The sequence below is a fragment of the Salvia splendens genome, chromosome 14 (assembly GCF_004379255.2).
Source record: "Salvia splendens isolate huo1 chromosome 14, SspV2, whole genome shotgun sequence".
NCBI classification, from domain to species: Eukaryota; Viridiplantae; Streptophyta; class Magnoliopsida; order Lamiales; family Lamiaceae; genus Salvia; species Salvia splendens.
The window spans coordinates 30,476,909-30,498,410 of NC_056045.1; the positions used below are offsets into that span (position 1 = coordinate 30,476,909).

General features: G+C 38.7%; 4 protein-coding genes across 6 annotated transcripts; 1 reads left to right on the top strand and 3 right to left on the bottom strand.

The window, feature by feature from the left end:
• The first annotated feature begins 295 nt into the window (after positions 1-295).
• On the top strand, positions 296-4,092 carry LOC121765582 (U-box domain-containing protein 14-like). Its single transcript, XM_042161781.1, has 4 exons — positions 296-882; positions 2,051-2,167; positions 2,258-2,683; positions 2,770-4,092. The coding sequence occupies exons 1-4, from the start codon at positions 601-603 to the stop codon at positions 3,844-3,846; spliced, it is 1,902 nt and encodes a 633-aa protein (XP_042017715.1). The 5' UTR covers positions 296-600; the 3' UTR covers positions 3,847-4,092.
• A 493-nt stretch (positions 4,093-4,585) lies between these two features.
• On the bottom strand, positions 4,586-8,802 carry LOC121764926 (glycine-rich RNA-binding protein RZ1C-like). Of its 2 annotated transcripts, none has more exons than XM_042160960.1 (4): positions 8,681-8,802; positions 8,395-8,533; positions 5,070-5,575; positions 4,586-4,984 (listed from the first exon to the last, which is right to left on the bottom strand). In XM_042160960.1, exons 2-4 carry the CDS (start codon positions 8,506-8,508, stop codon positions 4,738-4,740), a joined length of 867 nt encoding a protein of 288 aa, XP_042016894.1. In that variant the 5' UTR covers positions 8,509-8,533; positions 8,681-8,802; the 3' UTR covers positions 4,586-4,737. The 2 variants fall into 2 exon arrangements, with proteins under 2 accessions (XP_042016894.1, XP_042016893.1); XM_042160959.1 differs by having other exon boundaries at positions 8,641-8,766.
• A 570-nt stretch (positions 8,803-9,372) lies between these two features.
• Positions 9,373-13,070, bottom strand: LOC121766167 (protein SEEDLING PLASTID DEVELOPMENT 1-like). The gene is made up of 9 exons (XM_042162519.1): positions 12,352-13,070; positions 11,880-12,094; positions 11,641-11,791; positions 11,364-11,555; positions 11,093-11,255; positions 10,652-11,007; positions 10,394-10,570; positions 10,146-10,307; positions 9,373-9,836 (listed from the first exon to the last, which is right to left on the bottom strand). The coding sequence occupies exons 1-9, from the start codon at positions 12,835-12,837 to the stop codon at positions 9,552-9,554; spliced, it is 2,187 nt and encodes a 728-aa protein (XP_042018453.1). The 5' UTR covers positions 12,838-13,070; the 3' UTR covers positions 9,373-9,551.
• Positions 13,071-13,980: 910 nt separating this feature from the next.
• On the bottom strand, positions 13,981-17,585 carry LOC121764994 (ACT domain-containing protein ACR10-like). 2 transcript variants are annotated; one of them, XM_042161022.1, is made up of 7 exons: positions 17,184-17,584; positions 16,235-16,459; positions 15,740-15,845; positions 15,163-15,320; positions 14,999-15,108; positions 14,301-14,585; positions 13,981-14,209 (listed from the first exon to the last, which is right to left on the bottom strand). In XM_042161022.1, exons 1-7 carry the CDS (start codon positions 17,335-17,337, stop codon positions 14,072-14,074), a joined length of 1,176 nt encoding a protein of 391 aa, XP_042016956.1. In that variant the 5' UTR covers positions 17,338-17,584; the 3' UTR covers positions 13,981-14,071. The 2 variants fall into 2 exon arrangements, with proteins under 2 accessions (XP_042016956.1, XP_042016957.1); XM_042161023.1 differs by having other exon boundaries at positions 14,999-15,320; positions 17,184-17,585.
• Positions 17,586-21,502: the final 3,917 nt, after the last annotated feature.

A 21,502-nucleotide genomic window follows, 5' to 3' on the forward strand; every position in this document is an offset into this window, starting at 1 on the left:
CTGTTCATTTAATTAAATTAATTTGATTAATAAGAGAATTTTCTAGTAAAACCACTTACTAAGAGACTAATTTTATGACAAATAAGTCTGAATAAACGAAATTTTGATGTGAACACTATGAGTTAACGTGTGACCTTTTCTTTTTATGACAAATAAAATTCTAGGAAGATTCCTTTTGCCATATTTGTCTTCGTTATATTATTTTAAAATAAATAATAAAACTAATCACCCTCTTAATTAAACACTTTTATAATCATAATCAGCTTTATTAAAAGAATAATCAGACATTTAGAATCACCAAACCATTACAGTTAAGTTACAGATTCCTCTCTCTCTCTCTCTCTCTAAAAAGTGGACTTCTTCCAAACATTTCATAGATAAAACCTTCCATTGTCAGATTCATGCCTCGCATTATTCAATTCCCTTCATTTCCTTCAAAACCCCTATAATTCGGCCGTTTTCAGCTCAAGGAATTTTGTGGATAGTGTTTGATCATTCAATTTTGCAATCATACTGTCTAATTTCCCTCTTTTTTGGTGGATTTGCTAAACCTCTGGTGGAATTTGAGTCCGATTTGGGGATTTTAGTTTTTCGTTGGTGATGGCGGAAAATCCGGAGCTGGAGGGGTTGGTGAGTCAACTCAGTGAGACGGCGACGGCTATCTGCGTGCTGCCGGAGTGCAGAACGGTTGCGAAGAGGATGTACGGAAATCTGGTGAGGAGGGTGAAGCTCTTGAGCCCTTTGTTTGAGGAGCTGCAGGATGGTGGGGGCGGGATTGAGCTCGGAAACGACGTCGTCAAGGGGCTTGACTCGCTCAGAATCGCTATTGACTCGGCTCTTGAGCTTCTCAAATCTGTCCATGAGGGTAGCAAGATTTTTCAGGTAATTGGAAAATTTCTTTTATTTGAAGTTAATTATTGCTTTTTAGCTTGAGATTTTGTGTTTACGTTTTTTTGTGGAATCTGAATTAAGATTTAATTAGTAGAAATGATTTTTTTTTTCTTTGTAAAGAGTTGGAATCTGGCGAATTAGGGATTTATGATAGTTTGAAGATTGGTGATTGTGGCTGATCATTGCTCAGATATAATTATTTGTGTTTTTCTTTTGATTGTTATTATGTATGTGAGAATTGAATGATTGTTGATAAGAAAATTTAAGAGCTAGCAGTCTCTATTTCATGAATATGATGTGGTTTTGAGTCTTTCGACTAAACAATGGTGGATGAAGCATTACATACTTGTTCAGCTAAAGAAAAAGCATTACTTGCAATTTGTTATGATTTTGAATCTTGGATGATATATTGGAATAGTGTATTACAAATCATAAGTTATGCTACTCCGTGAATTTGTTTTAGTGTTACTAATATAACGATGATGGATGAAACATTTTATGCATGTTCAGCTGAAAAAGCATTATACACTTGCAATTAGTTATGATTTTGATGACATACCGGGATAGTGAATTAGATTATGAATCGTGAGTTATGCTTCTCAGTGAATTTGTCGTAGCTTTACTTCTATAACAAGGATGAATGAAGCATATATGCTTGTTTAAAAAAAGCATTGTACAGTAGCAACTACTTGTGATTCTGGTTACATATTGGGGTGGTGAATTATGATCATGAGTTATAGCACTCTATGAATTCGTCTTAGTTTTACTTCTACAATGAGGATGGACGAAATATCAACGAATTAACAGATAATGGCGTATTGGGATAGTGAATCAAGAAACATACGAATGGAACTGGACTGGATTAATATCCTCAGATTAGTTGTCTTCCTTGGTCGTAGAAATGATGTTTTTCTCTCTTTTCCGCCTGCATTGCCTTTCAATAAACTTGTTTCGTGAGGTTTTAGAATAAATGTTTTAGTTGTATGCTGCCTACAGATAGAAGAGTTTAGTTGGTTATGTGTCCGCTTTCTTGGAAGAATTTAGATGTTTGAAGAATGAGATTTTTTATCAATTTAAGTGTAATTCTGATAGAAGAAACTAGCTTTTTTCACATACAGATTGTGCTCGAATGTCTGAGTGAAATTCTTGTTCGTTACAGGCTCTGCAGATTGACAAACTTGCTGGAAAGTTTGAAGACATCACCATACAGATCGAAGCAGCATTGAGTCAGGTTCCCTATAACGAGCTTGATATACCTGAGGAGGTTCGAGAACAGGTGAAGCTTTGACATTTTTACACCCGACACTAGTTATGTCCGTTGGCTTTAACTTCCCTTTATTCATAATGCTTTGCTATTCCATGCTAGATCGAACTCCTACATGCGCAATTCAAACGAGCAATAAGTCAGCTGGATTCACCTGATCTGCAGTTGGTGAAGGACTTGGCCGCAGCGCAAATGGATGATGACCCTGATCCCGCAGTTTTCAAAAGGCTTTCGGAAAAGCTGCATTTGAGAACTACGGCTGATCTAAAGCGGGAGTTGCTTGCCATCCACGAGATGGTCATCTCGTGTGGTGGGGTTCCAGAAGGAGTTTCGGAGGAGTATATTGAAACTATGTCGTTCCTTCTGAAGAAGATAAAGGAGTGCGTCTCAGCGGATAATCCAGATGTTGATGCTGCTGATATTGACAAGAGTTCGATGAAGCACAGATCTCCGATCATCCCGGATAACTTCCGTTGTCCAATATCATTAGAGTTGATGCAAGATCCCGTAATTGTGTCCACCGGGCAGGTTTGATGTCCGAACCCTCAAGCTCCTTCGATGTTTTTATCATGTTTTATGCTGTGATAAATTAGATTGGCGATACATAAATGCAGACATACGAACGACTGTGCATTCAGAAGTGGCTCGATGCAGGCCACAAGACGTGCCCTAAGACTCAGCAGACGCTAGTGCACACGGCGTTAACTCCCAACTATGTGCTGAAAAGTCTTATTGCTCTCTGGTGTGAGAGTAATGGCGTGGAGCTACCAAAGAAGCAGGGGAACTATCGGAACAGACGACCGGGAGCTAGTGGTTCGGACTGTGATCGTGCTGCTATCAACGCGTTGCTGCAAAAACTAGCAAACGGCAACACCGATCAACAAAGGGCAGCTTCCGGCGAGCTTCGTTTGCTAGCTAAGAGAAACGCTGATAACAGGGTATGCATTGCTGAAGCCGGCGCCATTCCTCTATTAGTCGAGCTGCTGTCCTCCTCCGACTCGAGGATTCAAGAGCACGCCGTCACAGCGCTTCTCAATCTCTCCATAAATGAGGCGAACAAGGGCACCATCGTAAATGCAGGCGCCATACCGGATATTGTAGACGTGCTGAAGAACGGAAGCATGGAGGCTAGAGAAAATGCAGCCGCCACCCTTTTCAGCCTCTCGGTCGTGGACGAGAACAAAGTCGCTATAGGCGCCGCCGGGGCCATCCCCCCACTGATCGAGCTGCTCTGCAACGGGTCGCCTCGAGGGAAGAAAGACGCGGCCACGGCCATATTCAACCTCTCAATCTACCAAGGGAACAAGGTGAGAGCGGTGAGAGCCGGAATCGTACCCCCACTCGTGGCGCTGCTCAAGGATCCCGGGGGCGGGATGGTGGATGAAGCGCTAGCGATCCTGGCTATCCTCGCGAGCCATCAAGAAGGGAAAGCCGCCGTCGGGCTGGCCGACCCCGTCTCGGTGCTAGTCGAGTTGATCCGGTCGGGGTCGCCACGCAACCGGGAGAACGCGGCCGCGATACTCTGGTCACTCTGCACAGGTAATGGTGATTATCTGAGAATCGCAAGGGAGCTCGGGGCGGTGGAGGCGCTCAAGGAGCTGTCGGAGAACGGCACTGACCGGGCGAAACGGAAGGCCGGGAGCGTTCTGGAGCTGCTGCTGCGAGTTGATGAAGAGGTTGTTGGTTCGTGACAGCCCAGTTGTTGAGGTTTGTGAAGATTCATCATTCATATTGGCTTGATTTTGTGAGTTAAAGGAGAGTTTGCTAATGTTATTTTTACACGAAGGGAAAGTGTATTATTTCAATAGTAAGGTAATTTGTATAGAGCTGTAGATAGATATAAACCTTTCTCAATATTCATATTGTTGTATTGTGTGTGAAATTGGCTGTAAAATGAGACGATGAAGCGTATTAGTATGTTTTTTTCCAACTAAAAAGTATACATGTTTTAATTCCAACTAATCATTCAAAAGTTTTAGTCGGGACAAATGATAACCATTACTAATCCTTTTATTTTAAAAGAGAAGAAAAGTTGGCTGTAAAATGAAATTGTGAACGAAAAGCCTAAGCACTTTTCTTAGATGTAAATTTGAGCTTTTCATGTAGAAATTCAATCAACGATAGCGTGATTCAAGTATACAAAAGCGTATCCGATAAACCCCAGGCGGATGGGTTACGATCAAGATAGACGATGAAACAGAGCTTAGTTGGTTGACGATTATCTTCGTCCAATAGATTAAGAGAGTTCAAGTAGTCATGGATGCAAACGGAAAACTATTATTGATCCTCTTAAAAAAGATACGATCGGATTATGAAGAAAGATCGTCCGACGGGGCGAGATTCGTTAGACCTAACACATACAAATAGGCACGAGCAGATGGGGCTATTATCACAGACATGTTGGCTAAATATCACACTCAGACAAAAAAAAAAGACAAAGCAACTTAAACATAAACCATCCTCCAAATTCGAACACATAAGGTCACAACGCTACATAAAAGCAAAGTCGAAGTACTAGTTCATAAAACAGTGTGCTATGCCTTGCAGATACAAGTCTTGTTAGGCTGAAGATACCGCGCAGCTCAGTACCGATCCAGGGAAGGCGGGCGCCCACCCTTACGGGGCCGGTCATACGGACCCGGCCTCTCGCGGTAGTTGCTTCTTCCATCGTATCGTGCAGGTGCCACTCCACCTCCATATCTGTCACCGCTGCCTCTTGGTCCGGCATCTCTGTCATAAGCTCGATCTTTCCCGTACCCGTTCACAGGGTAACGGTCAGCGACAGGGAAGCGGTCAACAGGGGGGAATCGGTCGACGGGTGGGGGGTACCTGAAATCAGATGGGTATATATGTCAAATCACTAATTGTAGTTGCAGATGCTTGTAAGAGTTGAGAGGCTAAACTAAGTAAATACCTGTCAGCAGCATAACGATCGCGACTCCCGTAACGATCATCTTTGATTTCATAACGATCTCTGTCATCGTAACGACCTCTATCGTATTTGTCATCCATGTACCTATCGCGAACATCTGCGTAACGATCTCCACGGGGGGCAGCCCCAGGATACCTAGAACGTGGAGGAGAGAATGGGCGACCACCTCCTCGACCACCTCCACCTCCGCCCCCAACTGATGGACAGTCTCGGGCCCAATGTCCAGGCCGGCCACATTTGAAGCAGTCATCCTGCCCTGCTGCTGGCCGGTCTCTTCCACCATAACCCCCCCTTCCACCTCCAGAATAACTTCCATAGCGAGGCCCTTGATCTTCGCCTCCCTTTGGCTGGGCCTTGTTAACAGATATGACTCTATCTCCAAGTTCTCTACCATGCATATCGCGAATTGCATCCTCCATTGCCCTGCGGTCTGCAAATGTCAAGAAGCCAAATCCCCGAGGACGGCCTGTATCTCTTTCAAGCACAACCTACAGAAAGCTTGTGTGTGAGAATTAACTAACTAAACAACAGCTAATGCAAAAGGTCGGGCAAATAATCGCAAAGATCTGATTGGCATACACGTAGTAAAAGATACTGAAAGGTATAGTCATGTAACTGAGTGGAGTCAGCTACAAAACTGAGTCTGAGAAAGGAGGGAATATTTGTGATCGAGTTGATCACAAATTTCTCCTAGGATGCGTTATGTAAATCGATTACATAATTTCCTTCAAAAAAGCCAATGTAGGGTTTTTGATTTTCCTATTAAGTTGTATTAAAGCCATTACGATAAATTAGAGCAGGGCTAGCTCATAATTCATATATGTATAGTACAAGAAGATCTTACATGAGTAGAAGAATCAGCACAACTGTAGGTACCATCATCTGATATTAGTTTTCATTCTGACCTCTCAAATTCCAAATTCAAAGACCAGTAACAGAAAATCATGCAACCAAACAACGACAGGAAACTGAATCAGAATGCAACAATCAGATGGCTGCTCGATATCTGTGTACTACTGAAAAGACCTCAGTCTATGGCTATAGTTGTTGCATTAAAAGCTTGAACTTGTCATGTAGATCTCCAACATTTGTCTACATATCTGAGAGGTACGGACACATCCCGTAACAATGAATCCAAGGCATCAAGGAGTGGTATACACAGGTTCACTAAAACTAATGTTCGGTTGGGATGCTAATATCAGTTTCTAGTATCATATTACAGCTAAAAGAAGTAAGTTGCAACCTAGAGAGAACTCTTTTCGGGAGTTCACTTCAATACCTATTCAAGATTTATATCAGACAGACTGGGTTACTAGTTACCGAAAAGCTACTGAACTGTGGTAGAATCAGCAAGAAAAAGATCCCAAATTGTCGGTAAACTTTCGTCAAGGATAACTTTTCCCACAATCTTTGTCAGGACATCCGCCTAAGAAATGAACATAGATTCTAACTTCTGCGAAAAACAAAAAAAGGAAGGGCAACCAAAACGTAGGCTCTCATGCAGGACTGGTTCTTTCCAGACCACACAACACAACCACTCTGCACAACATCAAAAGTATCATTTGTAGAGTCGCATACAGCACCCATAAGCAATGTTATCCTGCAGCATGAGCCAGGGAAACTATCAATATCCTTCGTCCTTGTTCACCCCCTCAGACAACTTATCACCTGACATGTTGACCAAATATGGACACTGCCCCAGACAACTTAACAGCTGAACTTCATTCATTCTTGTTTCAGATAAAGCTAATTCTTCTAAACGGTACTGTCTTTCCATTTAAAATATTTCATTATCAAAATGTTCAGTTTAAACAGTTCTGACATCGGCTGCAGATATACGAAGCAAATACTAGTTGAGGCATGGTCAATCATGGAAATGAAACAGAAAAACAAAAGACTTCACAACAGCGTGCAAAGGCAATACGAACTTTCCCAGCTGGCCAGCTCTGAGAAAACATTTCATGAAAGCTTGGGCCACAAATCTGTTATCTGAACATTCTGGAAGCTCATAGAGATAAAAAGTTTCTTGCAAATAAAGAACAGATCAAAGTTGACCATTCTTTCTCTGCGTTCTCTACAAAACATTCACCACCAGCAACCCTTGCAGCTACATTTTTTTACTGACAGCTCCAGATACTGATGGGCCACCCTAAAAAGGCTCGGGCATGTTTCTTTCTACTTAATTCTTTTTTTGGGTGTATCATTATGTGAGACCTAGCTTACAAAATAACATCCTTTCTTATACAGCAGATGACTCAAATACGCTGTCGTCATATGGAAAGATTTAACTTCTGCTCCTATAGTCTGTAAAGTGCACCAAGGTGAAAACAACTGAGTTTATGCAAGAAGTGAAATCTTCAAGAAGTGCGCCCAAATATGGAGCTAGCCAGTTGCTTCCCTACTCAAACCCCTTAACGGTGAAACACAAACAATTTCCCACAAAAAAATATTCACAAATGCCACTTCGTAAGCAAAATCCAACCCTTATTGTGTCTTATGCTTCATGAGTCTAATCTATAACTTTCTTCAAAGCAAACATGATTTAAAAACAGCCAGGTCAGAACAAATGGAGCAGCAAAATTCACTGAGCAGAAGATTAAGACCTCCCAACTAAAACTGTTAGCCAATGCCCATATCTGATTCTAGAAAAAAAGGTTAGCCGATTGCAACGCCAGAAACACAACATAATCTGTGCTTCAGCAGTGCTGGAAATCCAACGGACCCAAAGTCCTCCCAATTCCATACAAAAAGAATTTCAGAAGTTGTAAACAAAACAAACAAAACAGTATGAGATTAGCAGCCAGGATATAAAAAGTAATGCAATCAGAACAAAACCTAAGTACTCAGATTTTATCAGCTTTAACCACAAAGTTCAATAGTTTAACCTGTCTCATACAGGAAGAGTTCAGGAAAATCATCAAAACGTGAAGAGAATAGGAATAATATATTCAACTAATTCATTACAAACAAAAAGGAACAGTTCGTAACAAAATTTTTACCATATTTATCTATAAAAATCCATTTTCACACTATTATAAGAAACCTAATTCCATGCGTCTCTGGAAAGCTAAACATCATCATATTTGTACAGGAGAAATTCATGAAAATCAAATACATAAGTGTTATATTTTAAAGGAAATCAAGCAAAAAACACACATATACCTTCGATTATCCTCCCAAACAAAAGGCAGTCCAAAATTGAACTCAAACACGCAGATAAATTACGAGGAATCACGCCAAAACAGGTATAAGATCCACCATACGTGAAAAAAAATCGCACAACTGAACAATTCAAGGAAAACGAAACCTGGCAGCTGACAATCTTCCCAAAACGGGTAAAAGCGCTTTCGAGCTGCCGCTCAGTAACATCCCACGATAAACCTCCTACAAATATACGGTAATCCTGGTCCTTGTCCCCCATCTCGACGAAATCTCAGAAAAAAACCCTGAATTCAACGCGATAAAAAAAACTCAATTGCATAAAATGACCGAACAAAATTCGAAAAACAGAGAGTAATTGAAACATATGCGTAGAGAAAAGGTAGAAATTTACAGAAAGCGGTGGAAAATTAGGGTTGCCAGAAATTGCGAACCAAATTCGAAAAGGTTGAATTTTGAGAGCTGAGAGAATATGCTTATCTTTATATGGAGTTTGGTTTAGCAATCAAACCCTAGAGTAAATATATAAATAATTAAGTATTTATCTATATTTTGGTAATTTGATTTTCAATTTCGAAATTAGATAAAATAAATTATCCAATGTGATTTTTCAATATAGTTGGATGATTTTGTAATAATCTAGTATCATTTTGCCTTTATCACCACCAAAAAATTGTTACTTAATCCATCCACAATAATTTGATTTTATTTTTTTTGTTCTATCGTGCACAACAAACTATAAATTTCTCTATACAATGATTTTGATTTCAATTTCTACTGACGATGCATCAGTTACTTTTCTCTCTGTTTCGTTTATACTTTTTCAATTTTACATTCAAATCGCATCGTCTACTAAAACAATTGATATTATACATAGAAAATATTTTTTTCAGTATTACTTAAAAGCACTATAAAAAAATGTGTTAGGATATTTAACATATGAAAACTCATCAAGGACTCTGAGTCTCATATTGTACAACGGGTCGAAGCAACAAAATTTGTGGACTTCCACTATTTAACATAAAGTTGTATAAGACGATAAAACATAGTTTAATTAGTACTAACTCGTATCCTCCAATCAATAAGTCGAATGTTCGAGTCATCGCAGCAGCAACAACGCAAGAGATTTCATTTAAATCGCATTTTGTACAATAAACTTTGCCACAATGAATGGACATTTTACACTTGCGAGTTAGAAATGTGAAAAATAAGAAAAAAAGAAGAAAATAAATACACATAATGTACACAAGTTTACAAGAACTGGAGTGTATCTCAGCTTCTTCTTCATTTCTTTGCCTCATCAATTCATTCTGGCAGAAACGGCAGCCTAGCAACGCCCGTCCCTGCTTCGCCGGCCGAAGCCGGGCCGGGGCGGCCAACCCTCACCTTCACGAAACTCGAAGCTTTCTTGCTCAGTTTATGGGGAAGGATCTGCAGCCTCGGGTTAGATTCGGTTCCTGAGTTTTCCACAGCTAGTTGATAGCTTTTCACTAGCTCGAGCTGCCGGGCGACGATGTCAGACCGCCTCGGGAGAAGCTCGACCGGCTCACCGCCCGGTATCACTATGTACTCGATAGCAAGTCGGACTTCCTGCAAGAGAAGATGAAAATAGGATACCATTGCATTAGCGGTTGGCGGTTGCTAAGGGCTCGTTCAAAAAATCCATATCGATCGAAATGCTACACGTAAAATCCGACGGCCAGAAATCACTAACGAGCTAAAATTGTCACTAAATCAATAGTGATGTCACATTTACCCCGTGGTGACTCGAACCTCCGACCTATATTGGTTGAAGGGGAAGGATTTTACGAAGTAAGTTGAACTTGTCTCACTAAACCACTAACTTTTTATTTATTTAATTTTTTTTTCGAAAACAAAGTAAGCGAAAACATCACACACCTCCAATGCATCGATCTCCTCCAACGACGGCCTCCTCTTTGGTGCGTCGTCTTCAACCTCGATATCAGAAGAAGTCGAGCCGGACTGCTTCCGCGTGAAAGTAAACGAATCCATTTCAAGAATCATCCGTATGGCCTTCACCATTTGCGCCATTGTGGTGGACTGAAACGAAACCAAAAATGAGCCATCATCCCTCAACATCAAAACTAACGATTTCTCCTGTGGCAAAGAAGCAGCTTTTGGCATACCTTGATAACGAATACGGGCAGCTGATGAAACTTCGCCACCCCTTGGATCCAAGGGTTCCGTTTCATTTCGATACTCGATGCCAGAAACGCATCCGCAGAACCAATATCATCCGTTACGCCTAGCTTTGCCTCGAGCCCCATCACAGCTGCTACTTGTAACAAATCAGCTTCTTGGATCTGAAACAACGGCAGAGACAGATGGTTATTTCAGTCGGAACAATAGACGAAAAAGAACACATAATGGAGGCCGATTGGCACCTCGTAAGTATAAACGGACAACGGGTAGCTCTTCCTGGCCGGAGATGCGTTAGCACGCACTTTCTTGAGCTTAGGAGAAGAATCTTCATCTTCCAACTCAGAAACTATGTTAGTATGTCCCTTTTTGTCGGTTTTTGTTAGCCTAACGTTTCGGTCATGGTGTTCTTCAGCAGGTTCGCTCAATATTAGTGGAATAGTAGCTTCGTCGTCTACTCCATGGACTTCAATAACTTTAGATTTCCGAGACGTTATCACCTTTGCATCTCTGATATGGTCATCTTCAGCAGGTTGGATTGGTGTTGTGGAAATATTTTCTTCGGGATCTACGCGCCTGACTTCAAACAACGGAGATTTTCCTGAGAAACATGCCACTCGCAGTTATTCACCGAGCCAAGAGACAAACTCAGTAAAGTTAACGAGAGACAGATTAAATTCGAATACCTGCCAGTATAGCATCCACGGTTGCATCCAATCTGTGATGAACTCGGCACTCAGTTTTCGATATAATCTCAACCGCACATGTGAATGAAGGAGGGCCTTTCCTCTCGAGAATAGTTTTCTGCACTTTCCTTTTACGTGCTTCTTCGTCACCGAGAGTAACACTCTGTTTTAACAAAGTTGAATTCAACTCAAATTTGATGAGCAAAACTGATGCTTTGGACCATGCCATAAACATCTCGTACTACAACGAGGCAAGGAATCATGTCCGTACCTCTATTCCACCAACAAGAGTCTGCAACGAGGGATTCTTGATGATACTCTCGATAGTAATCCCGTGAGCTGTGCCAACAAGCTGAACCCCTCTTTGGGCTATCGTGCTTGCAGCCAACGCTTCCAGCTCCGTCCCAATCTCATCGATTATAATGGTCTGCGGCATGTGATTCTCAACCGCTTCAATCATCACCTAATCAAATTTGAGCACAAAGTCGATCTTCAGAGGCTATAATACGAACATAAACTCGATAAACACTACAGTCAGCACTACTCACATCATGCTGCAAATGAACGTTCGGGACTTGCATTCGCCTAGCACGACCAATACCAGAATGAGGAATGTCCCCATCACCACCTATTTCATTCGACGTATCAACAATCACAACACGCTTTTTCTGGTCATCCGCAAGAATCCTAGCAGTTTCTCTGAAAAGCATCATCATCATCATGAATCCCCAGATAAGCAAGAACAACGAAGAAAAAACGTGCTTTACTGCATTTACATGATATATACCTGATCAAGGTTGTTTTCCCGACTCCGGGAGGCCCTATGACGAGTATGGATCCCCCGCTTTCAATCAAATCACGTATGATTTCAGCACTGCCGGATACTGCTCGGCCCACCCGGCACGTGAGCCCTATGATTTGCATTTTGCGGTTTCGAATGGCGCTTATACGATGAAGGGAGTTATTGATCCCGGAACGGTTGTCATCGGAGAAGTCACCTACCTAAGCACCATCAACTAACTTCACACAAATTCCTAAACCCCAATTATCTACAATTCTACAAACAAAAGCTATTGAAACAAGCCCTAATTCATATGAATTTTTGCATATACACAAACTCATCATTATAAAGCAGTTATCAGTAATGCTAAATAAATCATCATCATTCAATCATTCATCTTCTAACTGTTGTTAGCTAAACCTAATGCTCAAAAACATCAAAATTGATCCCAATTTTCCAAAATGTTACCAAAATCAACCTTAGAAATGGCATGGAGCAGATCCTCCGGCTTCACCGGCTCCTCCGAGATCACCGAATCGCCCGAGGGAAATCGAGCAAGCGGCTTCCTCCCCAAATCCATCACCACCTCAATCAGCTCCCCAATTCTCTCATCCCTAATCAGCTCACCCCTCATTCTCAAAGGCACAATCTCAAGAAACAAATCCATATCCGAGACAACCTCATCGCCGCCGCGGCCGGAGCTCGACGCGTTCGAGGAAGCCGAGGAGAGGCAATTCCCCAGCGCCGTCGGCCTCCGGATCTCCGGCGACCTCAAATCCGGCGACGGAGCCCGCGACGACGAGATCCTCCCCCGCTCACGACGTGTTCGACGAATTGCCGCAGAGAAGGAATGGCCAGCGCTCGATTTCTGGAGATAAGCGAAAGTTGAGTTGGGGATTTGCTGCGCTGAGCACCATGAGGTGTGGAGATCGATCAGCACGAAATGGGAATTCAGAGCTATCATTTTCTCCTCTCAGCTGCTACTGTTGATCGAATAAATTAATCAACGCATATATAGATTGATTAATCGGAAAAAAATCGAGCTTTTTTATTGCTTGTGAAATACGAAGACGTGAATGGGAGTTGAGAAATGGAATTGAGAGGAGAGAGAGGAAGATTCGATGGCATCTCCTATGGGATTGGAATGAGAGAGAGGGGTCCATTGACGGGAGCTGCTTCAGACCACACGTTTCAGACTTTCAGTTGCGTTGGCGATTTGGTCTGTATGTATGAAATTTCTAATTTCATCAAAATTTTGGAAAAAAATTGGCTCCAAATAACTATCACAGAAAGATGGTTAGAATTTTGCTATTATTGTTAGGTGAAGTAGTTACAAGTTAGGTTTATTGTTTCATAAAATATTTTTTTCATTATGAAATTATTTTAGCAGTGTAATTATTTAATCTGTATTTATTTTGCTAATACATTTAATTTTATTTTAATATTTTGAAATTTGTTATTGACATTCACTTAATAATAATTAATAAAAGCTTGACTCGTCACTCTACTTATTTATTTGAAGTAGTAGAAAAAACTTAACTACATCAAGATATAATTTTTAATTATATATAAAGCTAATAATGTTAATAGTGATTTTGAAATATTACTAATTAAAATAAATCATTAGTGATACAAAAACTAAACAAGAATAATACTTTATGATACTTAACATTTGTTGCTGTGATGTATGTTTTTCATATTGTGAGAATTTTTTAATATTATTGATAATAGTCAAAGATATTTATTGTAAGCATTTGATAAAAAGGTTATTGACTATTGACATTTGATTGAGGATGAATATGTCCAGGTCCTGATTATGTATAAAAATAAAATATAGTGACAATGATTTTATTAATTTTTCTTATTGTAACTCATTGACAAATGGTATTTTATTTGACAGAAAACATAACCATTAACCACACGCAAAAATGTAATAATATTGCAATTTTGCCATTTCAGTTTCACCTAGAAATTTAATTCGTCAATTGCATATTTAAATACACGCAACGTGACATGCATTTACAATACAAAACGAACACATCTTATAAAGAATTAACATTTCTAATTCTAAAATAATTTACAAATCAATAAATTGACCAAGAAAAGATGAAAAAAATGGAAATAATTACACATTTACACAATAATTTACAGAAATTCTTTACAGACCTAATTCTGTACAGTAAAATGGCTTGAGAAAATCATCCCCAACCCATCAGCTTCTTCCTCACACATTCTTCGATCTCGTTTCGAGTCGCCGACACGCAATCGTATTCGTCGAGCAGGATCCTGTACACTTCCCATTCCCGATCGTTGATTTTATGCCGGCCTATCTCGACCTGAAAAAGAATGATCGGACGAGCAAGAAATGACGGTGGTGCATTCGTATAAGCGAAGGATAAGTGGAAAGGAAGAGTTTCCGATGCATACCGAAAATATGTTTATGTTGAGATTCTTGAGGGCGAGGGTGATGTCGTAAAACACGAGAGGCCGGCCACGGCCAGAGAGCTCGACGGGGTTGGCCACCAAGAGCTCAGTGTCGGGGCCCCTGCTCACTACGTCGACTCTGAGGGGGCGGACGAGCTCCATCTCGAGCCGAGAGGTGAGGGCGTTCCTCTTGTGCGTGTCCGTTATCTTCTTGCCGTCTTTGTGCATTAGAAACAAGTCCATCTCGCAGTTCCCTTTGGGATTCGCGGAAAAACGGCCGTAGGAGATCTGACGGAAGAGCAAGAGTCTCAGTTGCTGTCGAGGGGCTCGTGAATATGCTATTTAAAAGCATGAATCGATTGAATGTAACGTTCTAATCTCGAAAAGGTTCACGAAAACTTGCATCAGACCGTCGTGTCTGATAGGTCAAGATGCGACCAATGGCGCTCGTGTTCGGATCCAAGTCCGTACCCAGTGGCATTTTTGTAATTTTAAAAATTACAAATACGCCATTATGTATCATAAAGGCGAGACGGTCTGACACGAGACTCTCCCGAGAGTACTTGGCTAGCATTTTTAGGCCAAATTTATCATCAACTTTCTCGAGATCGAAAAATCACATCACCGATACAGCTAAAAACGAAAAATGAAATAATCGGATAATCAAAAAGAAAGGCGGGATTCGTAGTTACGAGATATACCTGAATGTTGTAATCTTTCATAGTTCTCATGATATCATAGATGAGGCCCTTGTGATCCTGGCAAAAGATCTGAACAAGGGTGTGAGAAGGGCTGAGGGAGTTATCGAACGTGATGGACATAGAATCGGAGGCAATTAACCCGGCCAAATGTTCGGCTGAAAGCGCGATGTTCTCCAAGACCGAAGATGGAAGGAACGACTGCAAGCACGAAGCAACTTCAGGGGCAGCCAGCTCGATGTCACAACTCATCATGGCGTCGCCTAGTACAACCGTTAGGCGCTTGATCGTCTCATCCTGCCTCGTTTGTGTTCGAAGCAGTTCCCTACAGTATAGAGATCATTAAGATAAATTCCAGCTTGATATACACCGTGTATGATAAACAAGAAAGTCGAGGATACGTGGTCCATCAACAACGATGAATAAACAGGAAAATCGAGCTTAGATTGTCCATAAACAAACTGCAGATGCTCGATGACTGTCTTATTAGTTAGGATAAACTGAGGAATCCGGTTTAAGATGGTTAGAGGGAATGCAAAGTTCGTAGGATTAGAAGACAAACTAACTAGCGTTGTGTAATGATCGTTTCTATTCTCCGGGAATCAACCTAGTGGTCCATGAGACAAAGATGACAAGTAGTTGAGCGGTCGATTTTGAAAATTTTTATAAGATGTTAGACCTTCAATGACGAAAAACAAATCTGCAGACGGCACAGAATCAGACGAGAGATAAATAAGGACAAACCTCGTATCAGTGACAAAGAAGAGGTCCATCACTCTTCCATCAGGTGCCGTGTAAACTTTGACTCTTTTAATCGTTAGCTCCAGCTCACAGAGAACCTCGGTGACATCTGAAGTCGAAACAAACAAAGCAAGAAAACCAAGAAAATCTTCAAACACTTGATAAAATCTAAGCTTTGAATAGTGACATGTAGACTTAATTCTAAACAACAATTTAAATTCCACTCTGTGATTCATCATGCTGACTGCAAACTGTCATCACCGTGAAAACGACTAAGCCTCGAATCATAGGGAAGCTATGGAAACTCATCCTCAACGAGCATATAATGGTATTGCTAAATATCTTTTCACATATTCAAACAGCCAATGAACTCAACTTTGAAGTCAACTTTGGCTATAGATGATTGATACAGGGGAGCAACTGGTTCTCAACGACAACGTATTCGATGATAAAGTAATTCAACAACCGATTATTATCATTCATTAAGTCAAAAGGTACCGTGTAGAAGGCCTTTCCGGTCATAAGAGCACCAGAACTTGAGGAGGAAGACCTCCGGGGTGCGTGGCTGCTGAAACTCCGGGATGTAGTAGAATATCCCCGATGCGGATGGTGGGCGAGTGGGGCAAACCTCGAGCAGCCTATTCTTCAAGAGATTCCACCTAGTCGTGGGCTTACCAACGACCCAGAACACCAAGTAGCACCATTTGCCATCTGTTGAAACATCTGTTCCAAGCAAAATAATCAAGGGATAATGATATCGGATCAGTTTCTTCATCGACTCAGGGCAAAAGGAGAACTACTAAATGGAAATTTGAAAGCCTCTACGACTAACAGCAACAATAACCTAAATTATTCAACACTAAATACATGTAAAGCTCAAATTAAGAAAGTTCAAAACTTGATCAAAACTACTAAAATAGGTAAATGTAAATCTTGTCACAAATCCAACTTTACATATACTAGAACACAAAATTACTACTCAAGAAACACACACATACATAAACTGACATTCAATCTCTTATCCAATATCCTGATTCCTGCCCATATATAAACAAGAAACATATAAACAACACACACACACACGTAAAGATCAGATTTTTCCTCCTCAAAAACACTAATTTGCACCAAGAAAACCAAATTTATTGAACATTTGAAAGTAAAGCTCAAATTAATGAAGTTCAAAACAGCTAAAATAGGTAGATGTAAATCTTGTTACAAATCCAACTTCACATATACTAGAACAAAAGATGATACTACTATTCAAGAAACACACACATATATACACACTAACCCTCAATCTCTCATCCAACTTCCTGCCCAAATATAAACAACACACACACATAAATATCACTTTTTTTCAACCCAAGAACAGAAAACTTGAGCAATTTTTCACATAAATGTGAAAATTTGAGCTGAAAAAGAAGAGTGAGATTCATCAAAGAGCTACCTCCTCTAGATATGCTAATCCCAAAAAGCAAAATAATTCTACAGAGATCACAACCAAGCCCAGTTTTATCTGGACAATTCACAGTGATCACAGTGTGCTCACAATCCCCTTCAGCTTCTTTAATCTCAACTGCATCTTCATAGATGATTCCCATCTCATCTCTCACCAAATTAAAGAAGTGGGGAAGGAGCAAATCTTTATTGCTCTTGAAATTTAAAGCAAAGATTCGATTTTTAACTAGCTTTTTCCCCCTTTGTGGGAAATGGATGAAAGTGGAGAGACTGTGCCAAAATAAACCCCCAATTCACAAACAGATAAAGGGTGTTGGATTAAAAGGAGACGTGTTTCTCTCTGAGTGTATGGGTGAATTCTATTCCAAATGTTTGATAGAGACAAGAGAGAGAAAAGAAAGACTTGAATTGAAGATTCATCAAATTCTTTTATTTTATTTAATAATTTTGCTGATTTTGTTGCTATTAATATCGATTTTTTAATGCGTCCATTTCGAGGAGCTTTATGTTTCCTTATTTTATTTCACACATTTTCATCACTATTATTTGAATACATTATTGTGTACGATAAAACGCAATTCAATTAATATGACTTACAATATTTATTTATAGTAATATAAATTAATTGATCAAAGATTTGAATCATCAATTATGTAGATAATTGAGAAATTATTATTCTAGTCATTAGATTTCTTTTATGCTTCTGTGTTCGATTTCGACTAGAGCTGGGTATTCGGTCGGTTCGGTTAGTAACCGAACCGACAAGTCGGTTAACCGACCATGTCTCGGTTCCAAAACAAAAACCGAAACCGGCACCGACAAAGAGTCGGTTAATTCGGTTAGAACCGAACGGTTAACCATTAACCGATGGAACCGAAATTACTTTGCTGTTCATGAGATTTAAACTCAGATCCAGCCAATCACAATGCATCAATCGATGATTATTAATTTAAAACCTTGTTCCATTTTTCTTCATTTTATAATGGCATATTCTCTCCTTTCTTTGTTGTTACTAACGATGTGGGACAAACTGGGTTATATCTTTGAATCAATTTACACTGGTCCAGACAACATTTTCAGATGTTTATAATCTCTTTTCTTGATTCTCTTTTCTTCACTTGAAAACATGGTGTGTGGGTTATAAGTATCAAATTGAAGCATGGATAGATTCTATCCTTCACTTCAGCTCTCATGTGTCTGGGAGCACCCTCGCAACCATTTTCCCAAGGCATTTAAGCACAATCAGAATTGTTATGAAGCTCTTTTGATTAAACATTTGCATGATTATGTATTTTTGTATGTTTGTCAGTCTATATTATCATTATTATCATGATTATATATCACATAGAATTGTTGTTACTTTACTAAACAAGCTGAGGGATCTCAAATCATCAGAAAGGAAAGCCATAAACTCTGTTAAGAGTTGTGTATAAGAGTTGATTCCAGGTATATGGATAACCAACAAGGCTGCAGTCAAGCTGCCTCCAGCATACGTTGTTTTTTTATCACACAATTTTATCTAAAAAAATATATATGTTGCATGTAAACAATTGATCTCAGATGTGAAGAATATATCATCTGTGCAGCAATCCGGTTGAGGAAGTGGAAATATATGTTGCCTAATGTTGGTTGGAATACGTCAGGTGGTATACTTGTTTGTGGCCCTCCTTACTAAAAACATAATTTAAGAAAATGATATAAACCCACAAAATCACTTATGTATCTTAAGATTATCCCACATCGACTTTTACAACATAACAAGAATACAAAACATTGTTATAAAAGATAAGCCTCTTCCTTACTGAATTAAATCATGGCTTTTGGGCTTAAATATATGTGGCTAGTGGCCCATATAAATATGAGTCCAAAATATAAGTGGCTCATGGCCTTTGGGCTTAATCGGTTTTCGGTTCGGTAGTCGGTTTATTGATAACCGACGTCAAAGCGGGTCTCCTAACCGAGACCGAACCGTGACCGACGTTCTCGGTTCTCGGTTAACCGAAAACCGATATTTTCGGTCCGGTTCTTGGTTAACCGGGAACCGACAAACCGAATACCCAGCCCTAATTTCGACGATTTAAATGTTCATTTCTTTAGTAGTGATAACAAAGCAAAATATTTATCTATTTCACTGATATACGAAGATAGTAATCCATTATTTAGATAGATAAACTAGTAGTAACTAATAGTATTTCATAATATTGGATTATGTTATAAGATACACACATTACACATATCACATGTACTCCTATTAAAGTTAAAATAAAAACGAGACAAGAAAAATCAAACACTATTTCACACTTTACTGCATATAAATATATTTTCCTTTTCTCAATAATACTTGATATTTCGTGGAAAGTAGGTTTCATTGTCTTTAATTAATTAATAATATTTTCTTTATATTTTTGTGCCGTAGAGTCAAAGTATCTTTTTCTTTAAGGCAAAAGAATATAAAAAAGAAGTGCCACGCCTGTACTTATTGAGTAAAACAAAAATTACTACTTTTTCCTTTTCCTTTTTCCTTTTATTATAATTATTTTATATTTGCTTATATTTTAAAAAAATAAAGATTTGTATAAACTTTTCTCTTATTATGTGTTTTTCATATTTAGTTTTAAGTAGACAAAAATAGTGATTAATAGTTTCTCAACAAGTAAAAGCTAACCATTCAACATATTATTTTTACACTACAAATGGTTCAAGGTATTGTTACTTTACCCCCCATTAATTAACATATGATGACTGTTTATTTACACTTGAATTAATTTACCACTAATATATAGTTGTATCACATCACTTTGGTGGGAGTTAGTTGTAACTTTAATAATGGAGGACAGAAAGATATTTCATTTAATTTGTTTGATTTTTATTGGCATATGGTAGCTAAGCAATGACTTCATCGCATGATGTAATTACCAATTCAAACTCAAAGATTTTCTTGTAATTCTTGATATTGACCCTCCCGCTCTTTCACACCAAGTATATTCTTTAAGGATTTATTTTTATATGGGGAGTATTTCTTTTTATATTCGAATAGTATTTCATAAATTACAAAAAAATAGTGATAGTACTGATTTTATCATTCCCATTGATGTAAGTCTTTAGTTTTAAAATTTTCTCACCCTTTTTAGTTATTTCACATATGGAATATGTAGATATAAAATACTATTATTAACCCTTCTTAATTTTAGCTAGAATAACATGTAATGAGGAGAAAATATTTGTCTTTTTGTTCCAACTCAAAGTCAATCCAACTCCAACAAAAGTTAATACAATTAAATAAATTAGTAGATTAATTTATTTTGTGTCGGTTATATGCTCGACAGTGGAGCCTTGTCAGCATCAAATTAATTAAATAACGACTTTTTTTAGTTTAGTCAAATAATCCATATCCTAATTGCTATTTTTCTAGATAAACCCAAAATTTTCGAGTTATTTACACTTTTTAAAATTTCAAAATACGTTGTAGATTTTGTTCATCCATTTCTATACGATTACGAATATTTAAAGCCACCAATACAATGATGTTTAATACTATATAATATTATCAATCCTAACTAACACACATATTTATCTCATATAAAATCAAAATTACAAAGTTGCAATTTCAATCCCCCCAATGAACCCATAATCTTCTCTCTTATTAAGTTTGATTATTTCATATGATAGTAACACGAGAATTATTGAATTTCTCTAAAATGTGTCATAAGATAACATAATTCAAATTAAATTTTCTATTTTTTTGTAATGATTTTGTGCTCTCTTTCATATGAATCATCTTAATCGAGTATTTATTTAATTTTAAATGGAATCTGGTGGTTGTAGTAAGTAAAGCAAATCACCTAACTGAAGTTAAAATTAATTGAAAAAAAAAATATTTATTTCATTGATTTATGTGAAAATCAATTCTACGTAGGTCCCCCGTTCTTTCTTCACAATAAAGGGAAAAAAATATATAGTACATCTCAAGATTCTCAAGCTGACATGTATATTATAATCATACATAGTTATATAATTTTGTCAACCAATCTACACACAGATACATGATTAAGGTTTTAGATGAGTAAAACTGAATGTGCTATGCTCAATTTCCTCATCTAGAGCTTGATAGTTCATTTACTGGTCTGATTTTTTTTGTAGAAATCAAGATTGGAGCAAGATCAAAACGATTCAAGAACACAAGGGATTTACGTGGTTCGGTGTAAGCCTACGTCCACGGACAAAATGAGAAGGAATTCATTGATGATCAACTATGGATACAATGAAGAAGAACTCTCTCATATCGGATACAAACGGGAACTATGAATA